This window comes from Aulostomus chinensis, chromosome 7 (assembly GCF_037954235.1).
Source record: "Aulostomus chinensis isolate RoL2024-O1b breed Wild chromosome 7, RoL_Achi_v1.0, whole genome shotgun sequence".
In the NCBI taxonomy this organism is placed as follows: Eukaryota; Metazoa; Chordata; class Actinopteri; order Syngnathiformes; family Aulostomidae; genus Aulostomus; species Aulostomus chinensis.
The window spans coordinates 14,593,022-14,613,905 of NC_141326.1; the positions used below are offsets into that span (position 1 = coordinate 14,593,022).

The 20,884-nt window shown below is 41.7% G+C and overlaps 1 protein-coding gene, 2 non-coding genes and 1 pseudogene across 4 annotated transcripts; 3 read left to right on the top strand and 1 right to left on the bottom strand.

Annotated features, from left to right (window-relative positions):
- The first annotated feature begins 1,220 nt into the window (after window positions 1-1,220).
- ldhd (lactate dehydrogenase D) lies at window positions 1,221-20,077 on the top strand. Its single transcript, XM_086208642.1, has 11 exons — window positions 1,221-1,322; window positions 4,296-4,408; window positions 4,496-4,637; window positions 4,800-4,941; window positions 5,706-5,865; window positions 5,970-6,169; window positions 13,958-14,086; window positions 14,288-14,415; window positions 15,586-15,676; window positions 16,813-16,924; window positions 18,395-20,077. Exons 1-11 carry the CDS (start codon window positions 1,245-1,247, stop codon window positions 18,573-18,575), a joined length of 1,476 nt encoding a protein of 491 aa, XP_086064768.1. The 5' UTR covers window positions 1,221-1,244; the 3' UTR covers window positions 18,576-20,077.
- trnal-cag (transfer RNA leucine (anticodon CAG)) lies at window positions 1,843-1,925 on the top strand. The gene has a single exon. It is a non-coding gene; the product is annotated as a tRNA-Leu (tRNA).
- Window positions 3,407-3,477, bottom strand: trnag-gcc (transfer RNA glycine (anticodon GCC)). The gene has a single exon. It is a non-coding gene; the product is annotated as a tRNA-Gly (tRNA).
- Window positions 9,203-12,400, top strand: LOC147258685 (uncharacterized; annotated as a pseudogene). Its single transcript, XR_015116712.1, has 2 exons — window positions 9,203-10,197; window positions 11,096-12,400. The product of XR_015116712.1 is annotated as an uncharacterized LOC147258685 (transcript).
- Window positions 20,078-20,884: the final 807 nt, after the last annotated feature.

Below are 20,884 nucleotides of genomic sequence, written 5' to 3' on the forward strand. Positions count from 1 at the left end.
TTAGGGTAGAAATATAACGAGGATCATTCTTATTTTCAATCTTTTTAACTGCATTGCAAGTTTTCAGAATCAGAGTCATTCATGTTTTGTGACGCCAAATTAGTACCAATTAACTAGACTGCAAAAGCAAGGCAAACCCTGTTAAATACCACCTAACTGATATCTACATTTTATATTAATAGTATATTAAAGGCAAATTAATCTTTGCTTTTCAATAGCCTTCATGTCATTTGACCCATATCAATACGAGATGTGGTAACTACGACTTGACAAATGATGGCATGTCACTGCCTCTTTTATTTGATATGATTATTTTCAAGTTATTCAGGTTTATCCTTTCAGCACTCATGATGTTTAAAAGACGCCTCCAAGTTGGAAGCGTTCGTGACATTTCCTGTTTCTCATGTTCATTCTTCTGCTTCCAATTCTCTAATCGTGACATCCAAGTGTCTCAAGTGTAAAGGACTTTTATCTCCAACTGTTATTTCACGTTGACATTGTTTTTCTTGATTTGCAGCGCCACCTTTTGAGGGAAAATTGGTATTACGTGACTCATTTTGTATCGTCCCCAATATAAACGAGGGTCTGACTGGAAATGTAAATTATGGGCTTCAACATAAAAGCATAGGATTTGATAGAAAAAAAATAATCACACACGGAGTTTATCATGATGACAAATTTAATGTCATATTATTTCCCGTACAACTTCCAACCATATTAAATTGCATTCTTGTTGGGCAGTGTATTATCAACAGGCAACAAATTAACAAAGGTTTTATGGATTATTACAATATTTATGGATTATTTTATACTGGTATATTTCATTTACTTATAAAAGGATTCAATGCATTTACTTTTCCACATACATATGCTTTTAAAACATTGTAAATCTCTCAGGTCACCTGAGTATATAGTTTAGTAGCACGATAAATAGTGGGGCTGTATACATTTTACTTACACAACAATAAGACGAGTGTGTGAGGACACTGAGGGGAATAACCTGAAGTAAAGAAACACTCAAAAGAACTTCACTTCTAAATGAGATAATATCCAATTATATCACAACAGATATTTTACCATATAAGGAATAAAATAATTTTACAATAATTATTTTCCTATTTTGGCTATGGTTATAATGAAATTCGGTCATCGTTTTATTCTGAAAAGATTTGAACGGAAGGTCTTTATGTTTCTGACCAATACTTTGCCTTTGGCAATGTGTTGCCATTAGTTCTGTGTATGTCATGATGTTTCTCGGCGTGACACCGGCCAGACGACTGTTGGTCCACTCCCGGAACAGTAAATCCCGAATCTCCGTCAGAGTAGGTGCTTTTTACGATCTCCCAGCGTTGTGCTCGTGTTGTATTGTCGAACTTAAGGTTGTCACATGTTATACGAATGTTAAGTCCACCTCCGAGCAGCACCAGTAGCTCCAGGAGTTCGTGTGTTTGGTGTGAACTTCACGACCCTGTTCTTATTGTGTGGACGTGCCGGTGAGCGTTCAAAGTTTAGTGACGCCGCTGGAACATTAAGTACGCAAAGCAACGGCATTTTTGCACGTGTTATCAATGTAGCTTGGTTTCTGTTGCGTGTAATAACCGCATATACATATACATACACATATAGAGAGAGGGGGAGGAGGGGGGGGGAGAGAGAAGAAGAAAAATAAATGCATAGGCGGGGAATTGAACGCGAACCGCCCACAATTCTACCACTGAACCATTTTCCAAATAGTTATACCCTGAAATTTTAGCGTCTTGGGCTTTCCAGGTGGGCTCTACAGGCAAATAGGGTCACCATTCTGGGCAAATATTATCTCCACTTTGATTTCTTAACATGCGTGTCAGGATGGCCGAGCGGTCTAAGGCGCTGCGTTCAGGTCGCAGTCTCCCCTGGAGGCGTGGGTTCGAATCCCACTTCTGACATTATCCCTCCTATTGGCCAAAATGTAACCTGCATGTCCTGCTGTGACCTTCTTGGTGGGGTAAACTGTGAATTTGGAAACATAGCTGGTGGAGAATATCTCAATCACGATGTTTTTGGGCTTTTGTAGCAGATTTGTTACCGCCACAATTACCTTTAGTTAATTCTAACAGTGGCTGGGAATCAAACACGATTGGCATGGTAGGCCAGAATTCTACTACTGAACCACTTTCAAAATGCTGATACCCTGAAATTTAACTGTCAGTCGGAATTACTCCCTGGGCTGTCCAGGTGGGCTGGACTGTCAGATATGGCAGATTTGTTACATACACAGTTACCTTTAGTTAATATTAACAGATTAATTTATCAAGAGTGAAAATTACTTTTAAAATTTTTTTACCGGGCAGTGCAGTGGTGCAGTGGTGCAGTGGTCAGCACTGTCGCCTCACAGCAAGAATTTTCCTGGTTAGGGTCCCGGCTCCAGCACAGGATCTCTCTGTGTGAGTCTGCATGTTCTCCCTGTTCCTGTGTGGGTTCTCTCTGGTACTCCAGCTTCCTCCCACAGTCCAAAGACATCAAGAGAGGACGAGGCTGATTGATACTCTAAATTGACTGTAGGTGTGACTGTGAGTGTGAATGGTTGTTTGTCTATATGTGTTGGTCCTGTGATGGACTGGTGACCCGTCCAACGTGAACCCCACCTCTCACCTGAAGGCTGATGGGATAGGCTCCAGGCCCCCCCCCCCCCCCCCCCCGGCCACCCTTAACAGGATTAGCGAAAGAAAATGGATGGGTGGATGGAAAAATTTACCACTAACAGTGCTGATTGAATTTTTATTGTCCAAATCTAAAGATGGTATTGAATGGCAGATTTGTTAAGTTCACGTAATAAATCCGTGGGGTGTGACTGTTTAATAACACGCTTGTTTTATGCCATCAGTCACTTTTGCAGGCTTGTCATGGACATCATAAACCATTTTGGCATGTTGAATTTCCAGCGATGATCCTATAAGTAGATGCATGATGGTTTTTTTTTTCCATTTCTTTTCTCCTTGCTGTGCGTTCTGAATCTTCTAAGGACATTTTAGGAGCACATTCAGTGTTTTACTGCATTATGTTGCTTCTGATAAGTTTGCCGTGCCCTGGAACAATGTTGTGATTTGTGCTTCTGCTTCGCACACTTGTTTGTTCACCATGAATACTGCATTAGGAGGGAGTGATGTGACCATAAAAAACATATATATATATATATATATGCGTGTGTGTGTGTGTGTGTAAACCACCATACCTATCAATATAGACCCCATATAGTCAAATACCAACATACTGCTGTTTGATTGGATATTTTCAGAGGGCTTTTCGGACTCTCCCTAATTATTTCATTGAACTGTGAAGAACTATAAGGGATAGTTCACCATCACCTTAATCCAAATGTGAATGTGGGTCTACTTGCCAGTTTTTGGAAACAAGGAGTTAAAGTTATTGCAGCGGCCGGGAATCGAACCCGGGCCTCCTGCGCGGCAGGCAAGAATTCTACCACTGAACCACCAATGCTTGTGTGAAGTTATATGTGCATACATCTGTACGTTGAGTAATGACTTGCAGGCTGTTGACATGATTAAAAACAGTCAGTCAGTTGCTCTCATCGTGCTGCTTGATGTATTTGAAGAGGACCTTTGAGACCCACTATCATTATACAATGGGAGACAATCTATGCAACACTCAGTCCACATGGCCTCAATCCAGAATTGTGGGTTACCGTTTGTTTGTGCATGTGTTGGAAAAGAAATATTTTCAAGTGGCTGGGAACTGAACCCAAACTCCCACCTGGCAGGTGAGAATTCTACCACTGAACCACCAATATTTGACATGCACTAAACGTACACCCTGAAATTTGACTTTCAGGTTGGGTACACCGTGTTTTCAAAGTGATGTCAAGTATAGACAAAGTGCTCTTTATTATTGATTATTTGTACTCTTCTTGTCCACCCTTTGTCATTGTAAGGGTAGAGTCGGTTACCTCTAAAGAGTCTGCCTCATGCATAACACATTTTACTTTCAAATATGTCATAAAAGTATATTACTTTTATTGTCTTGCGCCCCCCCCCCCCCCCCCCCCCGTCAATACCAATACCAGTAGATGGCAACACATAGCCAGGGATTGTTAGGTATGTCTGGACATGAGCCCCTCAGTTAACCGCACAGCTGTCTAGAAAGGAGTTGGGAGAACAGATAAAAATGAACTGTAAACTAAGATACACACTAAGGTGTTTTAAAATCAGCAGCACAGAAAAATTAGTACCTCACATTGATGTGCATCTAAATTCACATGTACAACCTTATATTTGATGTTCTCCCTTACATCTTCACAGGGTGCTGCTCTGGACAGTGCACTCTCTGCATTCAGGGCCATATGTGATAAGGACAGTGTGGTGTTGGGTGATGCTGTCAGGGAACAACACGGCAAAGATGAGTCCGTTCACAGGTCAGTCTCTCTCAGTCTGGTAACGCTCCAGGTGTTGTATAATAACCAAGCAACTTTTATGAAAACTCTTGCTCCGGTGCTGTCCAGATGTCGACCACCAGATGTGGTCGTTTTTCCACGTTGTGTGGAGGAAGTCAGCGCCCTGGTCAAAGTCTGTCATAACCACCGTCTTCCCATCATCCCCTTTGGCACCGGAACTGGGCTTGAGGGAGGGGTTGGAGCGGTGAATGTGAGACTAACCTCCCTTCGTGCACATGTGTGACCTGCAGTAACATTAAGTGATAAGTGATGTCATCAGTAAGGCAAACAAATGAGTCATGAGTCCTGCCTCTAGGATGTTGTACATTGTTCCTGTGAGATTTGTTATAGTTGCTCCTCCCTCTGCTGTCAGGGTGGCATATGCTTCAGTCTAAGGAACATGGATCAGGTTCTTGATCTTCACCAGGAGGATTTTGATGTGACGGTGGAGCCTGGTGTGACCCGAAAGGCTCTCAATTCCTTTCTGCGAGAGACGGGACTGTGGTTTCCTGTCGGTCAGTAGCACTGCTTCCTTGTTTTCATTCTACCTCTGAACCACCAATGCTTGTTAAACAAGGGCCAGTACACCCTGACAGCTGACTTGCAGACTGGATATATATTCAGGGATTCCAGAATTCTGTCCATCACCAACATATTGTTTTTGGGGTTGTGACTTCGTAGAGGGCTTTTTGGACCCATCATCATTGTTCAGTGGGGGATCAATCTATGAGTGTATTATCTATGAGTGTATTATCTATGAGTGTATTATCCAAATGTGTGGATACTACATATTTCCAAATGTGTTTATCTGGAAGAGCACAAGCATTGCATTGCCTGGTAAATGATCCTGGGCTGCCTCGTGCATGGAGTGAGAATTGTTTAACTAAACAGCCCTAAACCATTTTCCATTCATTTCTAATGGAAGTGCTGAACCGCTACGGACGCAAGGCACCTATTCACCACTATTTTGGCGACAATCTGCGCCCCCCTCGTGGCAGGCAAGAATTCTACCAGTGAACCACAGCTTCCTACACCATCATGTTTGATCTGCAGGCTGGAGACATATTCAGCTTTTCCAACATATTGTTATGTACACACATTTGATCCTTTTGGTTTGATAACATTTAGAAGATTTAGAAAGGGCACACAGTTTTAATGATTTACTCACATTTAAGCTGGTGGAGGATTAACCTTAGTAGCTTGTTGCTACTATTGCTCCATATCAAAATACGGTTTCAGCTGTACACATCTTTGTGCATATTTAACGAATTTTTCTCAGACCCTGGAGCTGATGCGTCTCTATGTGGTATGGCCGCCACCAGTGCATCTGGGACTAACGCAGTTCGTTATGGAACCATGAGAGAAAATGTTATAAACCTGGAAGTGGTACTGGCTGATGGGAACATCATACACACTGCCGGAAGGGGCAGACGTTCCAGGTAATTCAAAGACAAGGAAAAGTAGTCAAACGAAGGTAATTATTGTGTTTCTGGAGGTGCACATTTATCTACTAGCTGACCGGAGCATTAATATCCATCTTCAGGAAGACCTCAGCGGGCTACAACCTGACAAACCTGTTTGTGGGGTCAGAGGGCACCCTGGGGATCATCACCAAGACAACCCTGCGCCTCTACGGCATCCCAGAAGCTATGGTATCAGCGGTCTGCTCTTTCCCCTCCGTCCAGGCTGCTGTGGACAGCACTGTGCAGGTTCTACAGGCCGGAGTGCCTATCGCTCGTATCGGTGAGGAGAGAAGATATTTTTTCTAACCTCCATGATGAGCAAGTTTCATATGAGACAACAGCAGTTAAAAAGAAAGAACTCTGGCATGTGTCACTTCACACTGTTTCCAACTCGTCCAGAACTTGACGAAGATATCATCTGACTGTCATGCAGATTAGCACCCTTCGCTCACTTGCTCACCCACCCAAATCCAAAATCTGCTTTATTGGCCACATCTGGCTCTGGCAGCTGTCTGTTTCAATTCATTTACTTTGACAGACATCAGAAGCTGAGGAGTATTTTAGAATCTCTGATGGTAAAATAAGTAAATATGTTAAAATGCAACATGACAGCTTTTTCCTCGAGCATCTTCAAGATGCACAAGTGGATGTTTAAAAAGCTACTTTGAAAGTGTCTGAATAAGTGCAGATTTCAAAATAAGATCACAAAGGCTGTCACACTATCTCATAAAAACTATTGTTTAAACAGGTAAGTAAGGTGAGTGTCGCCTGTGGAAGTTTGCTTGTTCATAGTGACATTGGATTTTCTCACAAGGGACAGATCCTCAGATGAGTGGCAATCTGACACTTTCCTCACAGCATGTGGTTAAGATGGAAGGTGCATTTCAAAACACATTAACTGAAGGATGAAAGGAGGAAAGATGAGCAAAACAGGATAAATCTAGATTTTATTAATCTGTTAGAGAACATTGATCATTACAGTAGGATAATTACATGAGTCTGCAGGAGTAATAGATCATGAAATTAGAAGTGAAAATAGAATCAATATCAATTTCTGGCTTTTGGAAAATATTTATCTGACTGTTGAGCAAAAGCTGACAAAAACGATCTATTACAAACCATCGATGTGTGGTGTGTGGGTTCGTACACACTGACTTAGGACTTGTGAACACGTCACGTACTCGGGGATTTCAACATACCGTCAATTATCATGCCAGCTGTTGCTATTGTGAAAGTAAACTGTTTACAGTTGGGAATTTCTTGAGGATATGTTGGACCCCCTACTTCTTTAATGGGACTTCAGTATCTGAAGAATCTAATCCGTATCTGGATGAGCGTCAAATCCTGTAATTTTGGAATTATTAAAAGCTTACATTGGCCAGGAATTGAACCTCGGTCTTCCGTGTAGGCAGTTAAGCTAAACAGCCCTTAACCGTTATCCATTCATTTCTTATGGTCGTGCTCAACCTCTACGGATGTAACGCGTCTTTTCGCCACAACGCATTTTGCTGCTGTTCACAACTTCAATGCCGTCTCTCTTCCTCTTTAACATTAATTACTGCTACTGAAGATCGAAGACCAACTTGGCGAGCATCATTTCTGAGATCAGAATTATTCAAACTGAAAAGGTAAGTGATAGTTTCCGCTAAGCACAAAATCAGGAATTTAATAATGAGAGGTTTGTAGCTTTAGAAGTTGAATGATATTGACTTTTAGGTGTATGTCTGAGCGGGGCAAAATTAAGGTAGACCTCAGGTTAATGTTAAGTAATGTCATCTTACTTACTTTTAATTGTTCTTTGTTTTAAAAGCCTTTCAGTGCACAGCTTTATTTAGATTAATTTTAGGTTCAGTAATATACTTTGCAGGCACATAAAATCAGTTATTTATTTTCTTGGAAAAAGCCATTGTTTCCGCATTGTGTATTTTTCAGCTTTTAAAACGTTAACATTGAAGTTGGCTTAAGAAGTAGGGGCATTTTCTCAACACATGAAGCAACACTTTATCCTTTTTCCCCCCAATTTTTATTGATTGATTTTGGTCTTTTTTTGGCAATGTCTGCATCACAAATGTATATGTGAATCAAACAGTAGAACTTAAACCAGACAAATTTATTTGAGTGAGAAGTGCAGTCTTGGCCTGTTACAAAGAGTAGAAGGACAGTCTCAAGTGGGATTACTCAAGTGAGGTACAGGTACTTAAAAGCCTTAATTAAGTCAATGAGTTACATTCCATCGCTGCTGTGTGTGACGCAGATAACAAAATATCCACATACTTAAAAACTAGTTTGTTTGTTTAATAGTTTATTTAAATTAGGCCATGTACAAAATAAGGAAAGGTAAATGGGAAAGAAAGTTATAATGACTCACCCGCATTGGAGCAGATTTTTACTTCTCCCGGTTATATGCCACTTTTTGTCCAGGCTCTGTGAGCACCAGGAGCCTCAGCGCTACTGCTGTGAGTTCCTCTTACTCCTGTGTGACTCTGGAAGGGGCACCATGGACTCTACAGTCATCCTGCCAACAAAGATGAACCGATCGGCGGATACTTCGCTGAAGACCAGCGTTTGGACATCGAAGCCGGCTGGCATAAGGAAAAAAAGGGAGACAAGGTGGCATGTGGCAGAGGCACATCATTGCCAACGTTCAATCTCTTAGAAACAAAGTGGATGAGCTTCAAGCTAACAACAAATTTCTGGCGGAGAACAAAACCGCCTATCTCCTCGTGTTTATGGAAGCATGGCTGAAAGAGCACGATTTGCCCTCAGACTTGTAACTGGATGGTTTCAGCGTTTTCCCTTTTTCAGAGCCTGAAAAATCTCACCCTGCTTGGGATGGTGTGAAGTCCATTATAGGGTTGAAATCCAAAAAGTGCCCAGTTTCCCTCTTTGGCAGAACTGATACCGAGCTGGTAAATAGATTAAATTGATTTTACAACCTGTTCATGATTTGAGTAGTGAGCCAGCAGGTTTTTAGAATGATGCTCGTCTGTGCAATCACTTGTTTAGTCCGGAGCAGGCAGTTTCTTTTCATCCACTGAATCATTTCACAGGAGGGGTAATCAGAGATGAGGTTGAAAAACTCTTCCGCCATACAAAAAGAAGGAAAAGTTCTGGTCCTGATGAAGTTGGAGGTTGGACTCTTCAGTACTGTTCTGAGTAGTTGGCGGACATCTTCTGCTTTATCTTTTTAGCCTCCCTCCAGCTGAACAGGGTCCCTCAAATCTGAAAGAACTCAAGGATTGTTCCAGTACCCAAAATGAAGGCGCCCAAAGTCCTAATGATTACAGACCAGTAGCTCTAACCATTCATTTAACCATGTAACCATCCCCTGTACAGCGCCTTTTACCAGCTTCTCTCCACTGTCTTCTCTGTTACCAATCAGGACCAACGGAGGCTTAAGGACTCTTACCAGTTTTGTGGAAGTCAGGCTCCAAATCCAACAAAAGAGCTAATCGAAGAGCACTGTAGTACCAGAATTCCACAACCAACAGATCTGGTTGACTTCATGGGAAACGAGCTGCTGCACTTCTGTCTGACCACAAACCCAAACGGGATTCCACTCTTTAAACCATCAATGTTGAAAACATGGCACATCCAGAGAGTTCACATTCTGCTTGGTTCTCTCAGTGACCCTGAGGTAACAGAGAGAATCTGGTACAGGTATGGCAGCATTCTGCTACCCCATCCCTGGTGTGTCTGGTGAAGAAGCATAAGTCCCCACCTGGATTCCAGTGAGAGGTATTTCAAAGCAGGAGTGGTACCACTTTCATCAGTCCCAGTGGATTACTGGAACTCATGTCTCCTGTAAACTAGCTTGAGGCATGACAGGAGTGGCACCCCTGGACCTTAAGGACTCAGAGGTAGTCCTCCTGCCTGTGTGATCTTCTGCTGATCACTGAGAATGGAAAAGTACCCCATCATTCACATCACTAATCGGGACACAAGAGAAAAGTTTGGCCTTGGATGCATAAATTAAGAATACTGTCCAGTTAAACTTGATGAGAAAAATCACCAAGTGCAAAGAAAAGATGATCAAGCTTTTCTCATGCCTCCCCCCTCTGCTCCAATGGTAACCACAACTACCCGTTGCTGTGTGTTTTTCCCAGTCCACTCGGATGCCACCTTCTGCTGTGCCTCTGTCTCGATCTGCCCCAACATCATCCTCTGCTCTGCCTCTGTGTCATTCAGTCCAGACATTACCCATCCATAATGCTGTGTCCTAACCCTAACCCAACAAAATCAACCTGGTGTTTCTCCACACATTACAGATGTGTTCTCGAGGTGGGACTGGATGTCCAGCCAAAATGGGTAAGTTAAAGGTAATTTAAATAGTGTTGAGTGTGAGCTCTTGTACTTAGCAGCTGGGTCCAAAATTTATTTTTGTTCTCCTGACCATGATACGTAACCTGAGAAGTATATGTTGAAAATCATTGCCTAGTTTTTGCATACAAATTCAATTGAGGCTCTTGTGTTACTCTCTTTTATATGTATGAAAAGTGATACATAAATAAAGTTTGACTGATAGGGGTTTTAATGTGGCCACGAAGTAAATCAGAAGCACAGAAATAATGAAATTTTGAGCTTAAAAAAATAGGTGTAACACACAAAAGTGTGTACTGTCACATGTGACCTAATGACTCTGTAGAGTCAAAACCACACAGAGTTATAAAAGTGTACAACTCCCCACCTGTGACTTAGAGCTAAAGAAGTCTCTTGGATGAGAAGCGAAAAAAGCGAAATGTCTTCAAGGAAACGGAAAGTCCAGTTGTATACAACACAGCACTTAAGAGATGAATCTGCAGTGAACAAATGCTGAAAATGACTTGTTTTGTTCTGAAAACTTTTCTTTTTAGGATTTATGACAGTTAAATACAGAAAAGTATTCAAGCTACTGAAGATACTGTATTTGCTGTGACTTGTGCTCTTCATGAGGTTTCAGCTGTAGGAAGTGGTCAGTTTGCGTAATCAGCAATGTAACACTGGGCACTACAGATACTGAGTGTTTGGTGCTTCATGCAGAAAACTGGTTTACTGGGAGTTCCTTTTTTTTTCTTTTTAATGAGCCAGCTGGCGGATGAACCCCGCCAAACCCCATATTTAACCTCATCGAGTGCTTAGCATGTGTTAAATTGAAAACCTGCTCATCAGCATCAGCTGAATGAATGTGAGATAATAGTCCATTTAAATGTGCTTTTCTTTTTTTCAGAAACCTCAAATATTCCACCCCTGCCATTCAGATCCAAACAGTCTACTTCCCCCACAACCAAATTTCACATATCACAGTACATAAAACATCTAGCTAAAAGTTGAACACAAGCTCCTTAACTCTTAACTCCAGTCCTGAGACACTTCTGGAGGCACAAAAGCTACGGCAAAGTCCAACTGAAGGCAGTGAGACTGCACATGTCCCAGTTGTACAGCTGCCACCAGCAGTGGTGAATCCAGTTGATTCGGTGCCACCTCAAAAGCCTCTTACACAGGAAAAAAATTCCAGAAAATTGTTTGGGAAATATTGTTGCATCAGGGGGAGCAGCAAAAATCAAGACAGACAAAAAAAAAAGTCTTTCCTGTGGGCCAAAATCCCGCTATCAAGGGGACTGATCATCAATCCATCACTCTTATCAACAAGGTCCTATCTGATATTTTTTCTGCTCCACAAAGTTCTTCATAGCCAACTCTGCAGAGGGTCTGACAACCCAAGAATGGCTTTTGAAGAGTTCTCAAAAATGTCATTCCTTTAGAGTGAACTCCAGGTAACACAGGGCAGAGTGGAGGACAAAGCTGAGAAGAAGAGGAACGTCCTCGAGGAAAATACATCTGCTGCCCAGAGAAAATGTTTGCCTTATACAAAGACAAAGGCATGTGCTTTGAAATGACATGGAGGGAATCTCAAGCGTCATCATTCTACGACATGGAAAAGCAGATGTGGGCAGCATAGAGAAAGCATAATACTGATCCATGTTTCTTAAGTTATTGTCCTTTCTAAATGTCACTTGTTGCAGTTTGAAAATTTATATTTAATAAAAGCCTGTCTGAATAAAAAAAAATTCACTTGATTTTATTTTTAAAGCACTTATCTTTGATTTCTTATTTATATCAAAAGTGTTTGGATTCATTTTTAATATGCAATACTATGACATTACACACTAGGGCCTTCTTGTATATAAAATGAAAATAATAAAGAAATTTCAGACTGAACTACTTCAGATTTTAGCCTCCCTCATGGGAGGTTTGCCTGATGAAGGCCTAACACTCAAATGTTGCAAATAGAGTTTTTTTTTTACAAGTTAAGACAGTGCGGAATTTTTTTGAAGCCTCTCCTGTGAAATTTTAAATAACTTGTTGGAGATATTATGAATTATAGAACCATCAACTTGGAAAAAAAAAATAGGCGAGCTTCATCATCCACAGTGGACGGAGAGAGTAACAGAACCAGCAAGCAGCTAGCAAGGAAGTGTTAGCATGCTAGCATTAGCATGCCCAAGTTAATAGTACGGTTGGTTACATTAACAGGCAAGTAAATACACAGTCAAAAACAGACCCACAAACATTTAAACAAGGTAGAAACCTTGCAACTACAACGATTGAGTCAAACACACACATTTGGCAACTCACAGGTACTTATGTACTTAAACGCTGCTCACTCATCATCCCATTTAAGAGGGAAGGCCTGAAGGAGAGCACATGTTCAGGACCTCAGACAGACCTCTGAGTTGTCTGTCTGGCTGTACATTATATATTATATATAGTCAGGGGTGAAAGTGGCTTCAAAGATGTGCCGGAACTGTACGCACACGTAAAAAAAAAAAAAAAAAAAAAGGCGCCGCCGACGATGAAGTTTTATGGTTCTTAATTGGTTTCGGGTGATTTTTATTACAGTTTTCGGGTGTCTATTCTCCACACAACTGCAGCCCTCATAGCACCACCCTTCCCGCGCGACCCCTGGAAATGCCTTGAAAACTGCTGTTTACAGTAATTGCCCACTACAGTGCTAACAACAGGGAACAGGCAGACATGCATACATGAAAAAATAGATCATCAATATCACTCAATGATTTATTCTTGTTGTAGGTTCTCACTGGCAGACTCCACAGAGACAGTCTCTCCCTGGAACTCACTCTCATCAATGAGTGGCTCTGTGTCTGAATCTTCCTTGGGTCTAATTTTGCTAACTTTTTCTCTTGCTTCTTCAACTCTGTCACATTTTTGCTTAAACATGTCACTTATTTTACGTTGCATTGTGCCAAAGCAGGTAGCCAGCAGCCGAGTTCTTTGATTTTGCCCTCTGTTTTGTTTTCTTTCTCTTTTTTTCGTTCCCTGAAAGCAGAACACGTGTGGTTTTAACCAATCAAAACTAACAATGCTGGTAACGTGACCCACATGTCCGTTTGTCAGCCAACCAGAAACGCCTCGCATGCGGAGATGCGCTCATGGGCGCAACTCCGTGTCAAGGCGGTTCCACACTGAACGCACAAGACGCAAGGCTGCGCGGGGGAAGTCCATTCATTGTGTGTGTGGGCGTGCTGTGACGTCACATGAGCGCAAACCAAGCCCAGCAACTTGGTAGTGCTGCGCGTGCTTGCGCCCCACCCTGCGTAGCGCGCCGCGTCTGCCACATTCAGAGTGAAACTGCCTTCAGACGTTGTTTTCTTTATTTAATATGGGGTTTTGACAGCTCCCTTCTCCTCCTTTTTTTAACGGAACTCCGTTCCGGCCGTGAATATTTTTCCGGAACTGCGTTCCGGCCCGTTCCAGCTCACCTTCACCCCTGTATATATTATATATTATATCTGTAGCTTGCCTAACATGGTAGGCGAAAATTCTACCGCTGAACTACCGATGCTTGAAGCTGACTTGCAGGCAGTATACTTAATAAGAGATTCCAACTTACTGTCTAGCACAAATCACTACTTCACATTAAAGTACTCTCAACCTTAATGTGAGTTTAAATTCCTGCTTATAACATTATATTGTATCTTGTCTCCCACACAGTAGTGTTAACAAACTACCTAACCCTAACCCTAACCCTCTGAATCTAATCAACAGTGTGTATGTTTGTATGATCCAGAGTTTCTAGATGACGTGATGATCGATGCGTGCAACAAGTTCAGTTCTCTCTCGTATCCTGTGACCCCGACACTCTTCCTGGAGTTCCATGGTTCTGAGCGGAGCCTGGAGGAACAAGTCCAAGCAGCTGGTGTGTGAGTCTGTAAATCACAAACAAATACAGTGGCGATGGTGTGACTTTTTAGTGCAATAATACTGACTGATAACAAAGATTGTTTATTCTACCACATACACCAGGAAAAGGCAGACTTTTTAGTTCAAGAAATTACATCAAACAATCGTACAAGTATGACCGTCATAAATATACGTGTTAATGTGGATTTTTTCTCAGAGGGCATTACTCAGGGTAATGGTGGCTCCGATTTCCAGTGGGCAAGAGACACTGAAACACGGAATCGGTTGTGGAAAGCTCGTCATGATGCCTGGTACGCTGCCCTGGCTCTGAGACCTGGTTGCAAGGTAGGAGAAGTGACCTGCTACTTTACATGTACCCAATTTGAACAAAAGGTTGCGCACGTAATATATTTACACTGTAGTTGAAAAGTGATGAAAAAAATTTGTATTACCCATAAAAATGCAATATCAGAAATATCAAGAGTTACTTTCTGCAGACCAAAGGGGCAGACATCTTAATCTCTGCCTCTGAGGGTTAGGGTTTCAGTTAGGGTTAGGGTTATGGTCAGGGTTTGGGTTACATAGTAGCAAAATACAAACCTTTTTCATAGAAATAACAGCACGAAGGAGACAAACCCCCACCAAAGAGGTCCCATGACATTTTGTCAGTTGAGGGTTGGGAAGTCCATTATCTCATCTGGAACTAGGTTCTTCTCAAAACTGCTGCTTGGTGGAGGGTTCGACTCTGCGCACACATGTACTTGCTTGCAAGTCTAATTTTGAAACTACCTTTTTCATTCGGTGACTGACAGCTGTTGTTTTCAATTGAGAGTTTATTGTGATTTCATCAAAATAAATTGATCAAAATGATGCCGAAATAACTACAGCATGATGCATACCATTATTACCCAGGAATTCATGCTTTGCCACGTCCATCCGCAAGACAAAAAAAAAACAACAACCTTTAAAGTCCTACTGTTTGGAAATTTGGTACAAATTACAGTTTACATCTTCTTGTCCATCAGCGATGTTGGTCATGACCCAACTCTCTTGCCATATACACATGCTTTCATGTAGGGTTAGGGTTTGGCAAACTCAACTGTTTTGCTGTTATTTTGTCTCAGATATGTCACAAACAAAACAGTACCAGTCCAGGTCATCATCCTCAAGTAGACCGCTGACTTTTACAGCCAATAGTAGATGTTGTATTTTAATTGCAATAAACTGATCAAACTAATGCTGAAATAGCGACATGATGAGACCAATTTGTGCTCCTCGTAAGGCTCAAGCTCAGATTTTGAATAACTGCAGGGCTGTTAATTCCTACTGTGGTTGAAAGGCTTTGCTGGAAAGTTATTTGTCAAAGCACTACTACGAGAATGCAGAACTGTTCTATGTCTTGCTTTGTTAAATGTTTCAAATTCTCAGGAATGCCAAAAACAACCAGCCGATGCACTTTTAAATATGTGACTTTATCTTGTGTGCGTATGCGTGTGTTTGTGTGTGTGTTTCTAGGCCTATGCTACAGATGTGTGTGTTCCCCTGTCTCAACTCCCTCAAATCATAGTGGAGACAAAGATGGACCTGATAGAGAACAGACTTACTGGTGAGCACTCTGCAGAGAACAGTATGAATGCTGTAAATTAGTGTTCGCTGGGATGCGCATAACTTCAGCTCATCTGATATGAAACAAACAGTGTGTTAATTCACTAAATTCATACCAAGCAGTCTTAGACGAGGAGTCAAGGGTAGGGGGAGGGTCTCCTTGATATAAGCCATAGTAGAAGACGACGATAGGGCACAGAAAATATGTAAATATAGTGAGAATCGTAGTTTCATGAAATGATTGCATGGCAGCTATCCAATACGCTAAAATTACCATTAAACCAAATGTCAACCAGTTATAACTTGGGTTACAACACAGATCGTGATGGAGTTTCATCAAGCACGCTTAGCGGTAAAGGGCAGTACGATCATAAGCAAACAACAACAGACGGATGTATTCAGGTGTTGATTCAAACTCATCGTTTCCAAAATGCAGGCTTGAGTTGGATCCAAAAAGAAAGTCCAGGTGGCGTCTGCAGGTGGTGCAGGTGGTGTCCATGTGTCCTTCAGTGCACGCAACTGTAGTTTTGCCGCCTCTCTGCCGTCGATTCTAACATCACTCCCTGAATTCAACCCTATTTACAGTACATTGCAGTACTTTATCGGAAACAGCAAGCCGCCCATAAATATTGCCCAGGATGCATTGTTCCTTACAGTATATTACCGTTTTAATAGAAAGAGTATGTTACTGTTAGAATTTGGCTTTTTTTTTTTTTTTTTTTACAGCATTTTGTTACGGTGTGGTGTTTAGTCAAGGGTGCAGTGTGGCGCTTACTAGGTGTACTGGTCTCTATACTGTTTGTGTAACATGAGTTATTCTTGACTGATCAAAACGAACAGACCTTCCAAATTGATCACCATTATTGACTGCAGCCTGACAAGATTGGTACTGAACCTACAGCCATAAGGAGCTACTGTTACTCTAGATTCCTTGCTGTATGATATTAAACCTGCTACAGTGAGTTAGGGTTAGGGTAACGTATTCCCTTTCTGCTCAGTGACTCAAGTCTTAATTTTTGCTAAACAATTGATTCTCTGTGTAATTGTGACATCGACAATTAGGCTAAACTTGAATGGCATCCCTATTTTAAGTGCTAATCAAGTTTCAAGCATGTTTTATATTCCATCTGGTTTCAGGTCCCATTGCAGGTCATGTGGGCGATGGTAACTTTCACTGTCTGATGGTGGTGGACCCCGATGATCCAGAAGAGATACACAGGGTCCACCTGTTCACTGAGAGACTAGCCAGGTAATATGGTTGATGCCCACCTTCTCTCATGTCCTCCCCCAGTTAGAGTTTCTTCTGTACTAGGAATCATACTGCGGTCCAGTTCAACAGTATCTCCCTTCTAACCTCACACCTGCACTGAGAAATCATCAGTTTGCAGGAAAAAAGGTGAACCCCCCCCTTTTTTTTTTCATTTCAGCGTCGTTGTTAATTTGATATTTTTGCAGTGCCTTTCATGGGCTTGTGTAGATGTGGCCGAGGAGACAAACCTCTCTGCTTCCTCATTATAACATTCCCCTCGCTCTTCAATAATTCTCTTCCTCCTCTTACTTGTCACTCCTTCTCTAATCCTTTTCACTCAGCTTATCTTCACACAGATATCGCCCACATCTCTAAGCTAGCATTAATTCTGGAAGACTCATTCTTGAAAATGTATTAATGTTATTAATTCATAGTGTGATTTCTTTGCTAAATGCTTACAAGTTTCTGAAAGTCTGTCTTGACACTGTGAAAATCACAGAGGGGAAATCGGATATTAGAATACGAAGTTAGTTATTATGCTACCAACAAACGACACCAGGACCACATGACGTCTGCGTCACCAAAACTAGCCTCAGGCTTCTTCTGTTTTCAGAGTGATGACATTTAACGTCCCTGACAGCTTCCATAGTCTTCTTGTTAGCAACCGCTTTTGTAAAGCACATAAAAAGCAAGAAATTCAACGATGTGGTATTTACTTATTTATTTTGTACGCCAGAACAAAAATGCCTTAACTTGGTGTGAACCACAGAACTTGTCGTGGGCATTTTATTTTAAAGCCCATTTAAAAACCCCATCGAGGATGCTCAACAACGCAAGCTTATTTCTGAGTTTTAGGAGTGACCAAAATACAGAGCACTGGAGTAAACAGCAAGGGTCCACAACACGGAGGATCTGACCGTAACTTACTCAGACGACCCAACCAAAAAACAAACTCAGCTAACGACACAACAAGACACAGGTGTGAGAACAGGAAGGTGGGAAGGAGACATGCAGGGACCAGGGCCGTTACTGATGACGACCGACGACCAGTGAGTGACTCGAAGGAGGCAGGATACTGACGAAGAAAGCCAATATTAAAGTAAACTAACAGAGGAATGAAGTGATAAAGTAAAACGGGAACTGACAAAACTGATCAAACTAAAACCACAAACCAGGAAACTCAAAGGTAATAATGACAAAACTAGAGTTCTGAGTGTCCACAACAAAACACACTGTCCAGATGAGACTGCAATATGAATTGCTTTTTTGATTAGGTTCGTTACATTTTGGCACTTTAACCAACTACAATCTCATTGTCTGAGTCAGACTGAAACTGATACATTTGGTTTGTTTTCTAGTTGGCACCAGAGTACGTTTACGAAGTTCACTTTTGGTTGGGTGGGTTGGGAAAGCACCTTTAGAAGTGTTGTAGGTGCTGGTAGATAACACTAGACTCTGTTTGCCCCCCAGGCGAGCCCTGGCCATGAACGGCACGTGTACAGGGGAGCACGGAGTGGGTTTAGGGAAACGAGCGCTGCTCTGTGAGGAGATGGGACCCGCGACCATGAAGGTCATGCAGGACCTCAAGGACGCCCTTGACCCAAACAATCTGATGAATCCTGAGAAAATTCTGCAGTCCAGAAGGCGTTGATTATGATTTCACTTAGCACTTTGAATAAAGTACAGCCTGTGTCCCCCTGGGGTGTTTTTGTCCAGAAAATTGGACATATTGGTTGACTTTAATATTTCTTTTCTATTTCTACTTTGCTGTAGCATGTGCTATCTAATATTATATCTAATGTATGACTGGTTGCAGCACGTGTGTTTTTCTGTTAATGACTTAACGTCTGAAAAGTTAAATGATTTACTACTGGAAACACTCAGAATAACAACATGAAGGTTGAAGCCCCTTCAGCATGTGCTACTCATTAAGGTTGGAGGAGATTTTCACTGTATAATTGCCTCTGAGATACCAGATACTGTTATTATTATTGTAAGAGTGTATGAAGTTGTCATGTTGATTAAACTGCTTTGTGTGACTAAAGTGACACCAAAATACAAAGCTTTTCATATGGACTTGAGCTCACTAAAGTACATGAGCTGATGAGAACTGCGTAAGATGATCGTCTGTCAAATCACATTTTTGTTTTGTTAAAAGTAGAAGACTGCAGCAGAGACCCAAAGTCTCCTACACCGTCTCCTTCGCTCGGAGTTAAAAAGATTTATTGGGAACTGCGTTTCGGTACACAGACCTTCAACAGGGTACTTGACAAAAAATAAAAAGGTTTAAAAAAAAAAAAACAACCTAATGGAGGTTTGTGTACCGAAACGTTTTTTTCACTATAAATCTTTAGCAGTTCCAAGTGAAAAGCGTGATGTACAGGAATTCTTTTCACTTTTAGAATTAAAAGTTTGTGTTGAATTTCAAAGTTTCCTCTTTGCGGTCTGTTTTGCATCCCTCTTCCTTTCTGTCGTTAGCGTGGATAATTGATTGTTTGTTCATGGTTGCTGGAAATTTTGGATCGAAAATCTTTTATTTTGTCAATAATCAGTTGAGTTGCGGCCGTCTACATACCAAACACGCTCAGCCATTTACACATTCTACAAGTCTAACGTGTAAATCGTCACTTCCCTTTAGAGTGGACGCACCAGAGAGAGCAGCTGTGACGCACTGCGGTGAAATCACCACATGACTCGCTGCTTGATTTTCTGATCTTGATGTGTGAGTGTCCTTTGCCTCTTCTCATTGTTCAACGTAAACCTTTTTTTGTAATTTGTAGCGATCATGTTCAAATCAAGTCATGGGAAAAATATGGCTTTCTCATGTTATTAAGTTTGTCCCATGATCTACTACGGCAGAGCGCATGACACAGAAACACAGGAATTCAATCTTGATAAGAAAGGAAAAAATTGTCTTGGATATGAGAGTTTATTTTTATTCCTTAATTCGTTGGGATGCCTGATATTTAATATATGCAGGTATTTCATATGCCGCTATTTTCGCAGATTATATTGGCCTATGGTAAATACTGCCTTTATATTAAAACCAATTTATAGGATATTTGCATTTCGTGTACAAAAAAAAAATGGAAACAATATTGGGTTAAAAATAAAAATGATAATCAGACTGATGTCAAGTCAGTTTTATTTATGTAGCGCCAAATCACAACAAAAGTTCTCTCATGACACTTTACTAGTAGAGCAGGTCTGGTACCTCACTCCTTCAATGAATCTACACCCAACAATCCTCCATCAACAAGCACATCCTGCAACAGTGGCGACCAAAACCTTCCTTTTAACAGGCAGGAACGTGGAGCAGATCCAGGATCAGCGGAGATGGCCTTCTGCTTTGACCAGTTGGGGGGAAAGACAGCAGGAGAGCGGGACAGAGACAAAGACAGATAATGGAGGAGAACAGATATACAGAAGGAAAGAGTGGGACAGAGATAAAGAGAAGAGACTGGTGGACAGACGGGGACGTGAGCAGGTGGAGCTGAGGGGGGCAGCTTGAGCCTCTTCAGGTCTGCAGCCTCCTCCAGCAGCACCCGGTATCTGGGATAAGTGGAGCCTGAAGGCTCCGGAGAAGAAGACGAGTTATTAACACATATGAGTATGATTTATGTATGACACATACGGGAGGACAGAGAGGAAAGAGAGGAGGAGAGAGAAGCCCAGTGCATCATGGGAGATCCCTCAGCAGTCTAAGCTTATAGCAGCATATCTGAGGGCCAGCCTAAGCCAGACCTAACTGTAAGCTTGATCAAAAAGGAAGGTCTTAAGTCTGCTCTTCAAGGTCGAGAGGGTGTCTGCATCCCAGACTGAAACTGGGAGACGGTTCCACAGGAGGGGAGCCTGATAGCTGAAGGCTCTGGCTCCCATTCTACTTTTAGAAACTCTAGGAACCTCCAGTAACCCTGCATCCTGGGAGCCAAGGGTTCTAGCTGGATAACAGAGGACTAT